General features: G+C 41.0%; 1 protein-coding gene across 1 annotated transcript; it reads right to left on the bottom strand.

Moving 5' to 3' along the window:
- Positions 1–334: 334 nt before the first annotated feature.
- On the bottom strand, positions 335–14782 carry LOC115796440 (zinc finger protein 227-like). The gene is made up of 3 exons (XM_030752856.1): positions 14486–14782; positions 5346–5693; positions 335–1927 (listed from the first exon to the last, which is right to left on the bottom strand). Exons 1-3 carry the CDS (start codon positions 14655–14657, stop codon positions 1071–1073), a joined length of 1377 nt encoding a protein of 458 aa, XP_030608716.1. The 5' UTR covers positions 14658–14782; the 3' UTR covers positions 335–1070.
- Positions 14783–16634: the final 1852 nt, after the last annotated feature.

Genomic DNA, 16634 nt, shown 5'->3' with positions numbered 1-16634 from the left:
CTGTGCTTACAGTTTAGTCACAGCTTCTTTTAAAATTTTTATTTAATAGAAGTAAATGGGCAGTGGGCTGGTCCAAAATGACTGATGGGCAGGTTCTGGCCCTTGGGCCGCCAGATGAATACCCCTGGCATAAGTAGAAAAAAACAATTATTCACCAACTGCTGAAACATACAGAAAACAAACAGTACCTGAAACAATATACACATATATGAAAAGAATTGAATTTGACACACAATCTGTATTTTTACATCACTGAGGAGAGGCAACTGATATTTTAAAGAAACAAGAGTTCAAGAGAGTACAGGAGAGTTTACTTTAATTACAGATTCAGTCCTTTATTTAATGTATGCAGAAACTGACAACGATAAAACCTATTCAAAAATTATAAATGCAACCAGACAAAAATCAATTAAGAATTAATTTCCTCTAACCATTTTATCCCACACTTCTCATAACACCCTTTGATCTTGTGAAGTGTGACCGGGTGAGGGAACCTGAAGGATAAAAATCATCACCTCAAAGCTTTCCACTTTATAACTGTCAAAGCAATTATTATTGATTAGTAGACATTTATTGTCTTTAGCTCTTCAAAATCGCCATTAAATTTAACTTTCCACCACTCTTACTGGTGTAGTTCTGGTGAAGCTTCTCTGTTATCCTAAAACTACTGTTTCTGTTATTTCCTTCATCTGGCCGTTGTCCTTTTTAAACAAGGATTTTACAGAGTCTGTACAAACTTGGTAACTACCAATGTAAAAAAGCCTAAACAAATAAACATGTCAACAAAACTTCAACATTTTCTTTGAATTAAAAAACAAATAGCTTCTATAAATTGTTTAATATCACTAGACACTAATTCCAGTTCAACAGTAGCTGTCCGTTATTCACTTATGCTCAGCAAATACAAAACTTAATATTTAACTCCATGTATTTCAACAAGCCCCACCCCAATAAATAAATAAATAGAACCAAAACTAAAACACACTTCTTAAGAGTCATCATATTTTCACTGAAGAATTTGATAGCCTGAACACATGAATGGATGTTGTTCTCTCTAGAACAGTTCAAGACTACAACTTCTCACCCGTGTGAGTTTTCATGTGACGGCACAAATGGCTGTTATATGTGAACATTTTCCCACACATCTCACAATGATAGGGTTTCTCACCTGTATGAGTTCTTATGTGCCCAAACAACTGACTTCTGTATGTGAACATTTTACCACATGTTTTACAACAGTAGGGTTTCTCACCTGTGTGAGTTCTGACGTGCACTGACAAATGACTACTACATGTGAATATTTTCCTGCATGTTTTACAATGATACGGCCTCTCACCTGTATGTGTTCTCATGTGTATAGTCAAACTACCTCTCTGTGTAAAACCTTTTCCACATGTTTTGCAAGAATATGGTTTCTCACCAGTATGGGTGGCCTTATGACTTTTAAGTGATGATGAGACATAAAAACTTTTCCCACACGTTTCACAAGAAAATGGCTTCTCACCTGTGTGGATTCTGTGATGTTGATTCATGTTGTACTTATTCTTAAAAGCTTTTCCACAAAAATTGCATGTTAAAGACTTTTCACTTGTCTCTGATTTACACTGACTCTCTGAGTTACCATTTGATCCTGAATCTACATTCTTGCTTCCTTCATGATCTTGACTCTCAGCTACAACAGAGCTGTGAAAGAGGAGCTGCTCCCTGTTTGGTTCTGGTTCACTGAGGTCACTTTCCTTACAAGAAGCAGTCACCATAAACGTATCAGTCTTCTCCTTCAGTACAAGCTGCTCTCCCTCATGACCGGTGCAGAGTTCCTCCTCTTCCTCTTTAATCTGTGGACGGTCTGGTCCTTCCTGGTCCAGACCAGAGCTCCCCTCCTGGTTATAGAGCTGTTGCTCCTTACAGCCGTGTTGCTCTGGGATGTCTGGACAAAAGGTAATAAGCAAAAGTAATGTGATAATAGAAACATACACATGAGTAAACCGATTGTAAAAGCCTTATCTTGACAGATAGTTTTCAGGTGAAAAAGTCTAATTGAAATTACTATATGAAGAAAAGCTGTCACTGGGTGTTGGCTCTCACTGTGGCATCGTATCACTTCCTGTTCCTGTTTCTCAGCACAGTGGTGTTTTGCTGTATCTGTTAGCTATTTAATCTGTGTAGCTCGATTAATATAGATAATGACATATTTCAGTGTAATCTTCATGTGCTTTATCCAAAAGCACACTCTCTGCTGAATCACCTGTAAATTATATTCACATTACTCACTTAGTGTGTTTTTAGGAATTTGCTAGCTTAGCATAGCTATTGAGTTAGCTCTTAGCTGACTCACTAGCAGCATGGCTGCTTCTCCTGTCCCTCCTGCACTTTCCTGCTCTGTGTGTTAGATGTTTACAGGTGCTAGTCATTAAATTAAAATATCATGAAAAAGTTGATTTATTTCAGTAATTCCATTCAAAAAGGTAAAACTTGTATATTATATTCATTTATTACACACAGACTGATATATTTCAAATGTTTATTTCTTTTAATTTTGATGATTATAACTGACAACTAATGAAAACCCCAAATTCAGTATCTCAGAAAATTAGAATATTGTGAAAAGGTTCAATATTGAAGACACCTGGTACCACACTCTAGTTAGCTAAAGCCTTTAGTCTAGTTCTGTAGGCTACACAATCATGGGGAAGACTGCTGACTTGACGGTTGTCCAAAAGACAATCATTGACACCTTGCACAAGGCGGGCAAGACACAAAAGGTCATTGCTAAAGAGGCTGGCTGTTCACAGAGCTGTGTGTACAAGCACATTAATAGAGAGGCGAAGGGAAGGAAAAGATGTGGTAGACAAAAGTATACAAGCAATAGAGATAACCACACCCTGGAGAGGATCGTGAAACAAAAGCCATTCAAAAATGTGGTGGAGATTCACAAAGAGTGGACTGCAGCTTGAGTCAGTGCTTCAAGAACCACCACACACAGTATGCAAGACATGGGTTTCATCTGTCGCATTCCTTGTGTCAAGCCACTCTTGAACAAGAGACAGCGTCAGAGGCGTCTCGCCTTGGCTAAAGACAACAAGGACTGCTGCTGCTGAGTGCTCCAAAGTTATGTTCTCTGATCAAAGTCAATTTAGCATTTTCTTTGGAAATCAAGGTCCCAGAGTCTGGAGGAAGAGAGGAGAGGCACAGAATCCATGTTGCTTGAGGTCCAGTGTAAAGTTTCCACAGTCAGTGATGGTTTGGGGTGCCGTGTCATCTGCTGGTGTTGGTCCACTGTGTTTTCTGATGTCCAAGGTCAACGCAGCCGTCTACCAGGAAGTTTTAGAGCACTTCATGCTTCCTGCTGCTGACCAACTTTATGGAAGAAATCAGGTGCCAACTGGACTTGGCACCTGCACACAGTGCCAAAGCTACCAGTACCTGGCTAAGGACCATGGTATCCCTGTTCTTAATTGGCCAGCAAACTCGCCTGACCTTAACATATAAAATCTATGGGGTATTGTGAAGAGGAAGATGCAATACGCCAGACCCAGCAATTCAGAAGAGCTGAAGGCCACTATCAGCGCAACCTGGGCTCTCATAACACCTGAGCAGTACCACAGACTGATCGACTCCATGCCACGACGCATTGCTGGAGTAATCCAGGCAAAAGGAGCCCCAACTAAGTACTGAGTGCTGTACATGCTCATAATTTTCATGTTCATACTTTTCAGTTGACCAACATTTCTAAAAATCCTTTTTTTGTATTGGCTTTAAGTAATATTGTAATTTTCTGAAATACTGAATTTTGGGTTTTCATTAGTTGTCAGTTAAAATCATCAAAATTAAAAGAAAACATCTGAAATATATCAGTCTGTGTGTAATGAATGAATATACAAGTTTCACTTTTTGAATGCAATTACTGAAATAAATCAACTTTTTCATGATATTCTAATTTTATGACCAGCACCTGTAGTTACTCTGCCTTTTTTTTTTTTTTTTTAAAGCAGGAACGGTACTTGTAATAAATGTAGCCTGTTTGGCGCTTTGGAGGCTGTGCTCTATGAATTGGAGACTTGGCTCCGCACCCTGGAAAATCCGGTAGCTAGCCAGGCCCCTGTAGTTGATGCAGACCAAGGTAGCTTAGCTGCTGTTAGCTCTCCCCCAGCAGATCCAGAGCAGCAGGGAAAGCAAGCCGGCTGGGTGACTGTGAGGAGAAAGTGCATTCCTCAACAGAAGCCCCCAGTACACCACCAACCTATTTATGTTTCAAATTGTTTTTCCCCCACTCAGCAACACGCCAAGGAACAAACTCTGGTTATTGGTGACTCTGGTTTTAGAAATGTGAAGCTAGCAACACCAGCAACCCTAACCCTAGCTGAATGTCTTCCAGGGGCCAGAGCAGGCAACATTCAAGGAAATTTTAAACTCCTGGCTAAGGCTAAACATAAAATTGGTAAGATAATAATTCAGGTTGGCAGGTAAGCCAATCTGAGGTCACTAAAGTTAATATTGAATCAGTGTGTAACTTAGCAAAAACTCAGATTCTGTAGTTTTTTCTGGACCCCTCCCCAATTAAACAGGAGCGACATGTCAAGCCACCTGTTCTCCTTAAATTGCTGGCTGTCTGAATGGTGTCCAAAAAATGATTTGGACTTTATAGGTAATTGGGAAAGTTTCTGGGGAAAACCTGGTCTTGTTAGGAGAGATGGCATCTATAACTTTGGATAGAGCAGCTCTCATTGAGACCAGGAAGCAGAGTTGCAGTCTTACACGCCTTTCTGCAGCTTCTCTCCTCTTGCCATCCCCCCAAAACCCCATCCCTGTAGAGACAATGCCTGCTCGCAGACCACCAAAAAAACAAACCAAAAACCATCAAAAAACTGTTTAAGAATAAAAATTCCAGAACAAAAAAAACAATATAGCATCCTCAACTGCACCAAAGAGTAAAACAGTTAAATGTGGATTATTAAACATTAGGTCTCTCTCTTCCAAGTCCCTGTTAGTAAATGATTTAATAATTGATCAACATGTTGATTTATTCTGCCTTACAGAAACCTGGTTAATGCAGGATGAATATGTTAGTTTAAATGAATCAACATCCCCGAATCACACTGTCAGAATGCTCGAAGCACAGGTTGAGGAGGAGTAGTAGTAGTAGCAGCAATCTTCTGCTACAGCTTATTAATCAACCATATATGCAGACAGGTTAATTGCTGTGTGGATGGATGAATAGAGCCCAGCACAGCCCTGTCCTCCATCTGCTCTTTGTTTGCTCACAGCTTCCAAATAAACCTGCAGATCTCTGATCAGGATCCTCTGGGAGTCCCATTCATGTGTGAGTTCATTCAGATTTTCCATACCTGTGATGTGGAGCTGTATTTTGGGTTTCCCAGTGATATACATGAGTCTGTGCTGATGGTCGATCTCCTCTTCATATTGGATAGAATTATTAATAACTTCAAATATTTCTTTGGATTTGGACTGAATAAACATAAATGTATCAGAGCTGTGAGGGGGGAGCTGGTCAGTGTTTAGTTCTGGTTCACTGTGCTCACTTCCTTCAGTAGTAGTCACTATAAAAGTATCAGTCTCCTCCTTTAGTACAAGCTCCTCTTCCTCCTGACTGCTGCAGAGTTCCTCCTCTTCCTCTTTAATCTGTGGAGGCTTTCTGAGATTCTCCTCCTTACACACATGTTGCTGTGGGACATCTGAAGGAACAAAGGGACACACAAATAAAGAAAAGTGATGATGATAGATTCTGGACTCAGCTTGCTTTTCAGAATCCTAGAAGGCTATGATTAGAGCAGGTCCAGTTTTGAATAAAATTAATGGCAGATTTATTTTTGTATCACTGCATTTATAACTGTTGAAGCATTGTGGCTGAGCCAGGTCCTTAGTCGAAGTTCATGTTGGCTGCACTAGAACTAGTGCTGCAACAATTCGTCAACATAATCGATGACGTCAACTGCAAAAATTAGTCGAGGTGGAATTTGAATGTTGACATCTTATTCTAAACCCATGTACATGGTTTTGTAACTGCAATACACTACAGGAAGATATGGGGGCTGTATTGCCTCAATTGTCTGTCCTTAACAACAATACTAACGAAGAAGAAAGTAAAGTGAACAACATAACAATGGTGGAACAGAGAGGAGGGTGGATAAAATGAAAGAAAATGGAGACAGACTGTCAAAGGTGTGGGAGCATTTGACAAAAAATAAAGCTGAATACAGACTGTGCAAAGCAGAGCTTTCCCTCCACGGCAGTATCACTGCAATGCTCAGCATTTAAAACGCCGGCACGCTGGAGCTGTGACATCAGCTCCGGATGGGTATGTTAGTGCATCGTTGATACCTGTTAATGTTTGTACAGTAATGATTCTGTTAGTTTACCTGTCCGAAACGAGCTCTCATGGATTACGTTTGCTAAGCTCCACCATTTCAGATACTTTAGCTAATGGGTGAAGGACAATAGGAGCAGCTATGTTGGCTACTTTTTTTTTCTCGCATTAATATTAGCATTCATTCTGAATGGTAAACCTAGGGCTGTTTGATTATGGAACAAAAACATCACAATTATTTTGGTCAATTCTGAAATAATGATTATTTAACACGATTACTCATGTAAAAATGACAACTTTGTAAACACTGTATTTTTTGCTCTTAAAGAACAGTCAATACCTTGAACTCTAGTGCACTTCTACAATTTCTTGAATATAAACACTAACTTGAAAATGAAATACTGAATATATAAATAATATATTAAAAAATATCTAAATAAATTGATTGTAAATTAAACAAATAATTAATAAATAAATAAATAGATAGAATGGTAGTGCTAGTTATCATGCCTAATAATACCAGGAAGAAATAGTACCAAGTCATTTAGACCAAATAAATTTGCTCACATTTTAGTGACTGCCACAACATACTGACACATCTCGCACATGTATTCAAAAGGTTTTGTATTAACATTGGTAGCAACATGAGTCAAATTGGTCTCCGGGGTATTTGGTGACAAATCGAAGTCCGGTGCTGTGATAAGTACATCCCCAAAGCAAATACTGGTATGATCATCTCCCTGCTGTCCCTTGCCGTCATGTCCCGTGATTGGTAGGGACATAACGGACGTTATTTAATATTGGTAGGGAGGTGTCTCTACTGTCTCTAAAAAATTCTATGCCCTTAATTCCAGTCAGACTGGCCCAATACAGTCCAGAGCAAACAGAAAACATGTTCAGGTTCAGACTAAATCAGAATTATTCAAGCCAACAGAGCAGATACTGGTTATACTAGCAGCAAATACTGGTTATGCTAGCTATACTGGCAAGGCTGTGGTGTTTGTGTTGTGGATGGTGCAGATCCCACCACACGGAAAATCGCTGTTAATTATGGTTCAGACAGAAACACACAAAATACCTAGACTCTTTTCCCTTCTTCTTTGTTCATTCCCTCAGGGTAATTCAGATAGTTTCAGCAATCTCCCTTCAGGAATTTGCTGGCATATGCAAGTCCTTATATTGATGCTATTATTATTATTGCATATACTGAGATGATTAATGTTACTCTGTCACTGATCACTAGTCAGAAGTGTCAGGCTATGCCGTAGGTTACTGTGTCAAATTCAGGGGGGTTTCCGGTTACAGCGTGAGCCCCGCAAAGACCCAATGAAGAAGCATAATTCTTGCCTACTAAGAGTATACTTACAGAGTGTAATGTGATATCATTTTAATAATAGCTCAATAAAGATTTTTAAGTGTATGTAGGCACAATAACCCAGAGTCACAAAGAGACTTGTAAAATAGGTGATTTCTTTATTTTATATATAACTCCATGAATCCTGTTGAGTACAGTCTGTTTACCAATATAAGCAAATGTATTACACATAAAATAATACACAGAAACATCAAAAAGCACTTTTTAGCACAACACTGCCAACAGTGGAAGTATGCCAGGGCATAACGACCCCTTTTCGCTGACTCAGATTTAATCTGCAGTAACGATCATAAGTCCATATGGAGACGACTCAGAAGAAAATAATAATAATAATAATAATAATAATAATAATAATAATAATAATAATAATAATGAAATTTGCTGCAGATGTCCAGATGCACAACAAAATCCTCTTGGAGCCATGCCCTACACCGAACAGAAAGTCCACCATTTTCAATTAACTTTCTCTAATAACTCACAGGTTTTAATTATTATCAACTTCATATTTGTTTTGTCTAATCTACACACCAGGGGGAATCTAAATTTTAAAAAATGGTGAGTTTTTTGCAGGGGGCATGGCCGTGATGCCACACTGAATTCCGATCATTTGCCAGGAAATTTTGACTGGCTCTTATTCATCCTTTGTCACGGCTGGCCGCTGCGCAGGCAGGAAGGAGGACCCCAAAATGCAGACTCAGGACGGTGTGATTCTCTCACACGTTTATTTACACAATTGTACAAAAGATAACTATGAGCTCTCCCCGGAAATACACCAGATGGAGGAGAGACACGAAACTGACAAGACTTAACTCACTAGAACTAACACGACTGAACATGGAAGACGGACAGCGGACAACAACCAATGATGCGACAAGCATGGAAAACACAAGACGTAAATACACAGAAGGTAATGAACGAATGGAAAACAGCTGGGAGGGAAGTACAGGAAATAAACTAAACCAAAGCACACAGACCAAGAACCTACCAAAATAAAACAGGAAGTAACTTGACACCTGACATAGTACACCCAGACTAAACACCCAAGGACAGCACATCAGCACAGGAAGACAGAAACCATAATAAAACAGAACTATATAACAAGAACATAGAATACTGGGCCACCAGCCCAGGACCATGACATCCTTACATATTCCAATCTGGATCAAACTTCTTCAGTAGGGTGGGGATCCACCCCTGAATACATACTTTCAATAAATATTAAAATATGTAACAGTGCCACCTAGTGATGAGAGTGTGAAACTGAAGCTTCAATACGTGCTTCGAACCCTGGGCTTACAACTCCAGAGAACCACTGTTTTGAAGCTTGCTTCAGAGCGAAAAAAAACGTGACATATGACGTCTGAAGCAGCAACTGCTTCGTTCTCGGAATGAATTACCTGACTGGTTCAGGTGATTCGCTGGTTACAAGTGAAGGAGCGAGAGCGAGACAGTCAGCCAGGTTCATACTCGCACATTTTCAGTGTTGTTATGGCCAACAGTTACTGCTGAGTTATGAATTAAAGACAATCTTTGCTGGCAATCTCTTGCTCGTCTTTTCAACGTGATGACGGACGCTGTCGTCAGTGGCGGTTTCTGATATGGGCGACATGGGCAGCCGCCCAGGGCGGCATTTCATCTAGGGCGGCATGACCGCCCCCCTCCCCCCAACGCATTGCGATCGCCACAGCAACGCCTACCGCACTGCTCCACTTGTGGGATAATGGGCGCCCTCTGCTTGCTGTGTATTGCATGTAGCTTTCTGCCATGGTCAGACAGGTTGTAACAGAAGAAAAAGGGCAGGCGGGGGATTCTCTCTCTGTCTCGCTGTCACTGCTTCACTCGATCGTCACACACACAGCGCTGCCCCGCCCCCTTCTCCTCTCAGCCTGGGGTGCGAGTCGAGTGAAGCAGTGATGGCGTGAGAGTGAGACTGTCAGCCGGGTTCATCCATTCATGCCTGTACAGTTTGGGCCTGGTTACAGCCAACAGTAACCGCTGAATTATAAATAAAGGCGACTTTTGCTGGCAGTCTCTCGCCAAACCTTTCATCCTCACGGACACTGCCATATCAAGATTAACGCGAAGTGTATGTCCTAATATTGAAAAGTTTTGCGAGATCTCGCAAAAGTAACTCAGGATCTCGCAAAACTTTTGCGAGATATGCAAAACTGACTCTTTTTTTTTTTTTTTTCCTCCCATGTTCCACAGAATGAATCTGTGCGTCTAATAAAATTAGATGCACACAACTGATAGAACACAAAGCCAATTTCATTTATAATACTGTAAATATGGTCATTAAATCACAGTATTTGTGTGAACCCGAATCCTGATAAAAAAAATAACACAAATACGAATCTAGACAGTTTGGACAAATGTTGGTGGATGGCGCAGTGTTGCCAGATTGGGCAGCTTGTGAACACATTGGGGTGGAATATTATATAGATATTTCTATATAATTATAAAATTATATAGATATATAATTTTACAATAAAAACTTCCTAAAAACCTACCAAATATGGTGAAAAGCAGCCAAAATTTTAACAAGTTACCCAAAGCTTGTATATTTAAATATATATCACACCTGGTGCTATTAACATGAGTTTCAGTGGAGGTTTTGTTGTGTTGGGCTGGCAACTGTCAGTCAGATCTGACAACCCTGGGGATGGGCGGTGGTGGTGGCGAATTGTGGCAGATGGAAAGGAAAAGGTCAAAGCCATCAGGTGCACAGTTTAGGAAAAAGAGAAAAGAAGAAGAGGAGAAACAAGCAAAGATAAAGGTAAGCAGAAGCTGTGTAATATTTCAGTTTCTTCCATGTTTTTTCAAATAAAAATTTAAAAGAAATTCTGAGTGTGCCTGTGATGGTGGGGGGACCTTCTGTTAAAGCCTGTCTGTCAGACCATGGCAGAAAGCTACATACACCACACAGCAGGCGCTCATTACCCCCCCAAGTGTAGTAGTGCGGCGATCGCTATTGTGTGTGTGTGTGGGGGGGGGGGGGCGCCGGCGGGGATGCTCGCCCAGGGCGCCAAACAGGCTAGGACCGCCACTGGCTGTCGTATCAAGATTAACGCAAAAGCAGTAGTTACACAAGCACACCCAGTTAATGCCATATTTTCTAAGCACTCTGCTCAATAACACAACACACATTCATCCATAGTTCTTAAATTATACTGCACCTTACTTCCTTTTCTTAGATTTGTATTTGTATATAGTATAGCATTTGTGTTGAATTATATGCGACTGTATACTGCTAGAGAGACACCATCAACCGGAACCAAATTCCTTGTGTGTGTAAATATACTTGGCCAAAATAAATCTGCTTCTGATTCTGATCTTTATTTGTAAACAGAACCTGATATCATGATATTTGGTCATAACGTGTGCCTCAAACAATGCAAAGATGCTTCAGATCATTGAGGTATGTGAGCGTGTGCATGCATGTGTGTAACTGAAAACATCGCACTTTTCCAGGAGTGGGCACTATAATTGAAGCTTTGAGTTTTCGGCTGGAAAGCCTTAAGGAGTTGGTCTTACACGGTTTTCAAAACTGTGACTTTTCGCCAAAGGGCATGACCCTGGAGGAATGTCAAATTTCGATTTTTCACCATGAAGACAAAAAGGGCTGTAACTCAAAGCCACATTGCCCAATCTGCCTCAAACCTCAGTGGTTTGATAAGTCTCCTGCCCTGAACACATGGATATGCATAAAGTCCCTAAACATTACAGCACCACCTAGTGGGACCTGGAAATATCATGTAATCCCATGTTTTATGCATAGCCCCGGAGCTACATTTTATCTACATATCTGAAATTACGCAGGCTCATCTAACATCCTAAGACGTGCAAAAAAGTCTCTTGGATCCATACCCGAAACCCTACAGGAAGTCAGCCATCTTCAATTTAAGGTGTCAATTTTTGCCATTTTCATGCCTGCTATCTGAATCATCTCCTCCTAGGGCATTTGACCCAGTGAGACCAAAATGGCTCCAGATCATCACCCATCAAAAGTTATTCAAGGTTTTATAGAATCTCAAATGGTGTTGATGTAGCAACCCTCTGAATATGGGATTTCAATCATATACCACAAGACACCAAATTGTCACATCTCAAAAATACATTGGCCAATCTATCCCAAACTGCACATACTTCATGACAGGATGAATGAGTCTGGACACACCCATCTACCAGCTTTGTATCGCACTCATACCGCCACCTAGTGGGGACAGGAAATCAGTAGTACACTGATAATCATCATGCTATGATCATTACAATTTCATTGATGGTGCAGGGATTACATAAAGCATCTGTATCAGCTTTCCTATGCTGATACTCGGCATTAACTTGAGCTGATTCTGACGCATGCTCCACAGCGATGTACTCACACACTGATGATTTCACTATCTTTGTCTTCACTTTCTTTTATTATTTGTGACCAGCAACATGTAGTTCTCGTCGCTTTTGTTGAACAGTATATGCAGCCTAACTGAACATTGTAAATGCTGGCATACCTGACACAAATTGCACGTTAAAAAACTGTTTTGGCCCCACCATTAATGCCCCCCAAAATGAAAGAACCCCTTCCAATATAAATACAATAACTCATAAACTAAGTCCCCCCTAGTGTCCAAACACACAATACAAAGAAAGAAAAGAAAATGGCTCTTACAGCATCATAACACTTTAATTGGCTCAACACACGGGGAGCAACAAACGACAGCGACAAATGGCCCGCATCACCACTGGGGTGAAACCTAACACGAACACAGTGATGGCAGCTTTGTGACTCGCCCTCTCACGTCACTTGTCTCCAAGAAATTTGATTATTTATGAAATAGGACAGATTTTGACATTTTCAAAGCAGTCCGTGTCAGACAAGGCAATAAAGATGAGGAGTCAGGAGATTTTACTGGAACTGACAGAAATTTTGCTGTTAAGTCTTCTCTACAAAAGAAAAAGACAACCTTGGGTTCATCGTTATCGTATCACAAAAGTCCTCTCTATCCTTCTATTTAAGGTCAACAAGTTTCCATATGTCTGCCTTTTATGTGTAACTCATAATCACTGCTTGAAGTGTCATAATATAGGAAAGTCAAACACGGCTAAAATGATGCTTTCCTTCATGCTGAAAGTGGTTGCAGACTGCAGCATGTAACATACTCTCCGCTCATTGGTCTGTCAATGAAACCCTCGCTGATTGGTTAAGTGCCACGCACAGCAACAAAAGTAGAATGTTGGTCGCGTGTGCACGTCTACGTGTACGAGCTCGAAATTTCACATGCACGAATGTCGCCGGCCGCTTCGCTGGAGGAGGGCAAGCGATTGTCCCCTCATCGCACAAGCTCTATGGGAAATGAATGGAGAGCGAGCGACCTCACTCCCCGTGTATCGAGCCCCTAAATAGTGGGCGCTCGCCGTCGCCACCTAGTGGATACGGTGGCCCAGAGGTGTCAGGTCAAATACAAAAGCCGCAACACAAATACAAAAGCCGCAACACAAATACAAAAGCCACAACGGAAATAGAAAACCACAACGGAAGTGACGCAACCTGCAACATAAGTAACTGCCTGTTGAATGAAACAACATGAAGAGAAGCTCCCCCCCCCGCAAAAAAAAAAAGGCCAAATGAAAAGTGGAGAATGGATCTTTCAAAACAGGAGCAATGCAAAGGACCTGATTGCTAACATCGGAGGTAAACCGTGTGTTTCTTTTCCTCGCCTGCTATGTTCGATATGGGAGAAGAAGCAGAGGGAGACCTGCACAGGTGAGCTGACAGTGCATCACTGCGTCACACAGCAGACAGAACGTGTCATAAGCACCGCAACACAGACAGTGAACTTTATAAGTGGCAAAGATTTAAATCACCGGCAGTTTCGGATGAAATAGTTTATGAATTTGGTGACGTTCTTTATCACACAGGTGCCATGAGCTACTTGAGGACATCTGTCAAGTTCATGAAAAGTATAGATTGAAGTCCCAGCAGGGCTTCGGGATGAAAAGTGGCTGTGGGAGTCGGCTTCTCACTGCGACACAATGAAGCAATTTCAGATAACTTGCGCTGCTTAGCGACAGTACGGTCCAAAAAACGGAGACTTGATCGCTCAGAAACTCCCGAATTGGAAGCTATAACTTCAACTATATTCTATTAAATCGTCTCCACAGACTCCTTGAGTTGTTCATTACAATTACCGTCTTTATTGAAAGTTCTGAAAAAACAAAACAAAAAAGAACTTATGCTGCGTCACTTCCGTTGTGGTTTTCTATATCCCTTGCAGCATTTGTATTTGTGTTGCGGCTTTTGTATTTGACCTGTCACCTCTGGGCCACCGTAAGTGGACGCGGGAGATGTTCAGCGGCCGAACGACACAAAGAACGAGTAGCCTGCAAGGTTGACAGCATCCAGGTGAGCCCGCGACAACCTCCGAGCGCGGCACGGCCCGATCATCGCCGCTCGAGGCTTTAACTTTATTTATTTTTTTTTTGTGCACCCGGATGATACACCGATAGGCAGACGACAGCACCGGCTGAAAATGAAAAACTTGCGGATGCCGACACCTGCAACACGGAGAGTGGAAACAAACCACATGAAACCAGCCAGTTAACCTGGAACACCATAGCGCAGAGTGGGAACTGGGAGCTCGTTAAACCGGATTAGAGAGAGATACATTCAGATTATTGAGACCTGAAAAATCCCGGCAGCTTTAAAATAAACGCAGCAGAGCTCTGATCAGGATCCCCCAGGAGTCCCATTTCCATGTGAGTTTATGGAGCACCTCAGAGTGACTCACCTGTCCTGCGCAGCTTTATTTCGGGTTTCCAGGTGATATCCAGCAGTCTGCGCTGTCGGTCGATCTCTTCCTCGTACTGGACGATCGTTTTTTCAAACTCTGAAAATATTTCTTCAGCAACAGCAGTTAGTCGCTCGTTGATAAACTCTCTCAGATACTGAACCGAAGGCATTGCTACAATAGCTCAGATATTCAGCTCACACACCGCAACACAACCCACTTCCTGCTTACTCGCATACCTTCACAGCTAACGCTAATAGCACCTTTCCTTTGTTTACTTCCGCCTGGTGCCACACGGTGAAGTTCCGGTAGATGACATTAAACAGTTATTGGCGGCTGGAAAACTGGGAGGTGGTGCATTACCACCATCTACTGGTATGGATCCTTCTATCAAACAAATGAGTCTGTCTTAGTGGAAAATGACCTGATGACTTCCAATCCTTTGTATGTTATTATCAGAGGCAAATTGCTGTGCAACAAGGAATGGCTAGATAAAGGTATTTGGTCACCAGTTCACTTAACAGACAATTTTGGATGCACTTTATCCTATAATTATTTTTGCCTTAAATATTGTAATCTCTGTAATGCTAAGACATATAGAACTATAACCAAAGCAATTCTTGATTCTGTTTGGAGTTTGATTAGAGGATTGTTAACAGCCTCCACTCTCTCTCGCCTCAGTTTCCATTAATACTAATTGGAAAATGTGACTTTACTGAAATTTCAATCCCAAACAAAATACTTATTCTGCTACACCTTATATCCTACTCAGTCCTATAAGAACTCACTTTCTCAAATATTTCCCAAAAACTCAATTCATACTTTAAGAACTAAATATTTAAAATTCCCTGTGGCTCCAAAGGCAAAAGAAATTCATTTTAAGATTTTGAATGGATTCAATCCATCTAATGACTTTTTGCACCAGTGACTGGGCTTTGAAGTGAACTGTTGTATATTCTGTGACTGATTGAATCTATTGATCATTTGTTTTTTCATTGTATGTTTTCTGAAGCTTTGTAGCCTGACATTTACGATTGGCTGTTTCCTAAAGTACCTCAGCTACAAAAGTTCTGTCAAAAGGACATAATTTATGGTCTTATTATGGACAATGAAAAAGATGACTTTTTAGTAAGCAGCATTTTGGTTCTAGGAAAAGCATACTTACATAACTTCAAGTTTATGAAAATTTCCTCTAATTTCTATGCTTTTTTTCAATGGTTTTCTATCACATATAAAAGCTTTTAAAAAGATTTTTAAAAATACAAGAGTAAAAATGCTATTTGATATTGTTGAAGAATATAACTTCCACTCCTTTGGTTCTTTTATATCATTAAGATCCAGTTTATCTTTAATTTTAATGAGGTTTTAGATCAATTGCCGTCCCTGTAAAAAAGTGAGTAGTGGACTGAGAACGCAGCCTTGGGGGGTGCCGGTGTTGAAGAGAATGTTAGATGAGTAGAGGTCTCCAAGTCTCATGTGCTGTGGTCTGTTGGAGATGAAATCCTTAATCCAGCTACAGAGGTGGTAGTCCAGGCCCAGTGTCAGCAACTTGTCAACCAGCTTGCCCAAGTGGACAGCGTTAAAGGCCGAGCTGAAGTTGACAAACAGTATCCTCACTTAAGTGCTGGGGTTCTCCAAGTGTGTCACTGCAGTATGGAGCTGGATCTGTTGGTTTTATAGGCAAAGTGGTACTGGTCCAGGTCAGGAGGGACAGAGGACTTGATGCGATTCATTATCATGCATTTCATGACTATTGGTGTTAATGCAACTGGCCAATATTCATTTAAGCATGTGTTACGTCCCACGGGCCTAGAGGACAAGGGAGCAACACACGATCAGGAAAGGAACCAAAAAGAACAGAATTGTTTGTAAAAATAAATAATGTTTATTTGAAGGAAATGCCACAAAATGAGCCACAACACAAAACAATCCCCAAACAGGAGACAAAAAACCTCTAAAGGGGAAAAACACAAAACAATCTCCCAAACGGGAGACGCCACTCTTCCTGTTAGGGGACAAAAGAAAAAAAAACACGTCAAGCACACTGGCACTGGCAGCCAAAGCAACCACACCCAGAACTAGAACCCCAGAGCACATCAGTGGTCAACCCACAGACAAATGATTCTCCACACTACAGCTGCTCAAACCG

Source organism: Archocentrus centrarchus, chromosome 17, assembly GCF_007364275.1.
Source record: "Archocentrus centrarchus isolate MPI-CPG fArcCen1 chromosome 17, fArcCen1, whole genome shotgun sequence".
Lineage (NCBI taxonomy): Eukaryota > Metazoa > Chordata > Actinopteri > Cichliformes > Cichlidae > Archocentrus > Archocentrus centrarchus.
Note: the sequence above shows the minus strand (reverse complement) of the source record. Positions and strands in the feature narration are given on the sequence as shown.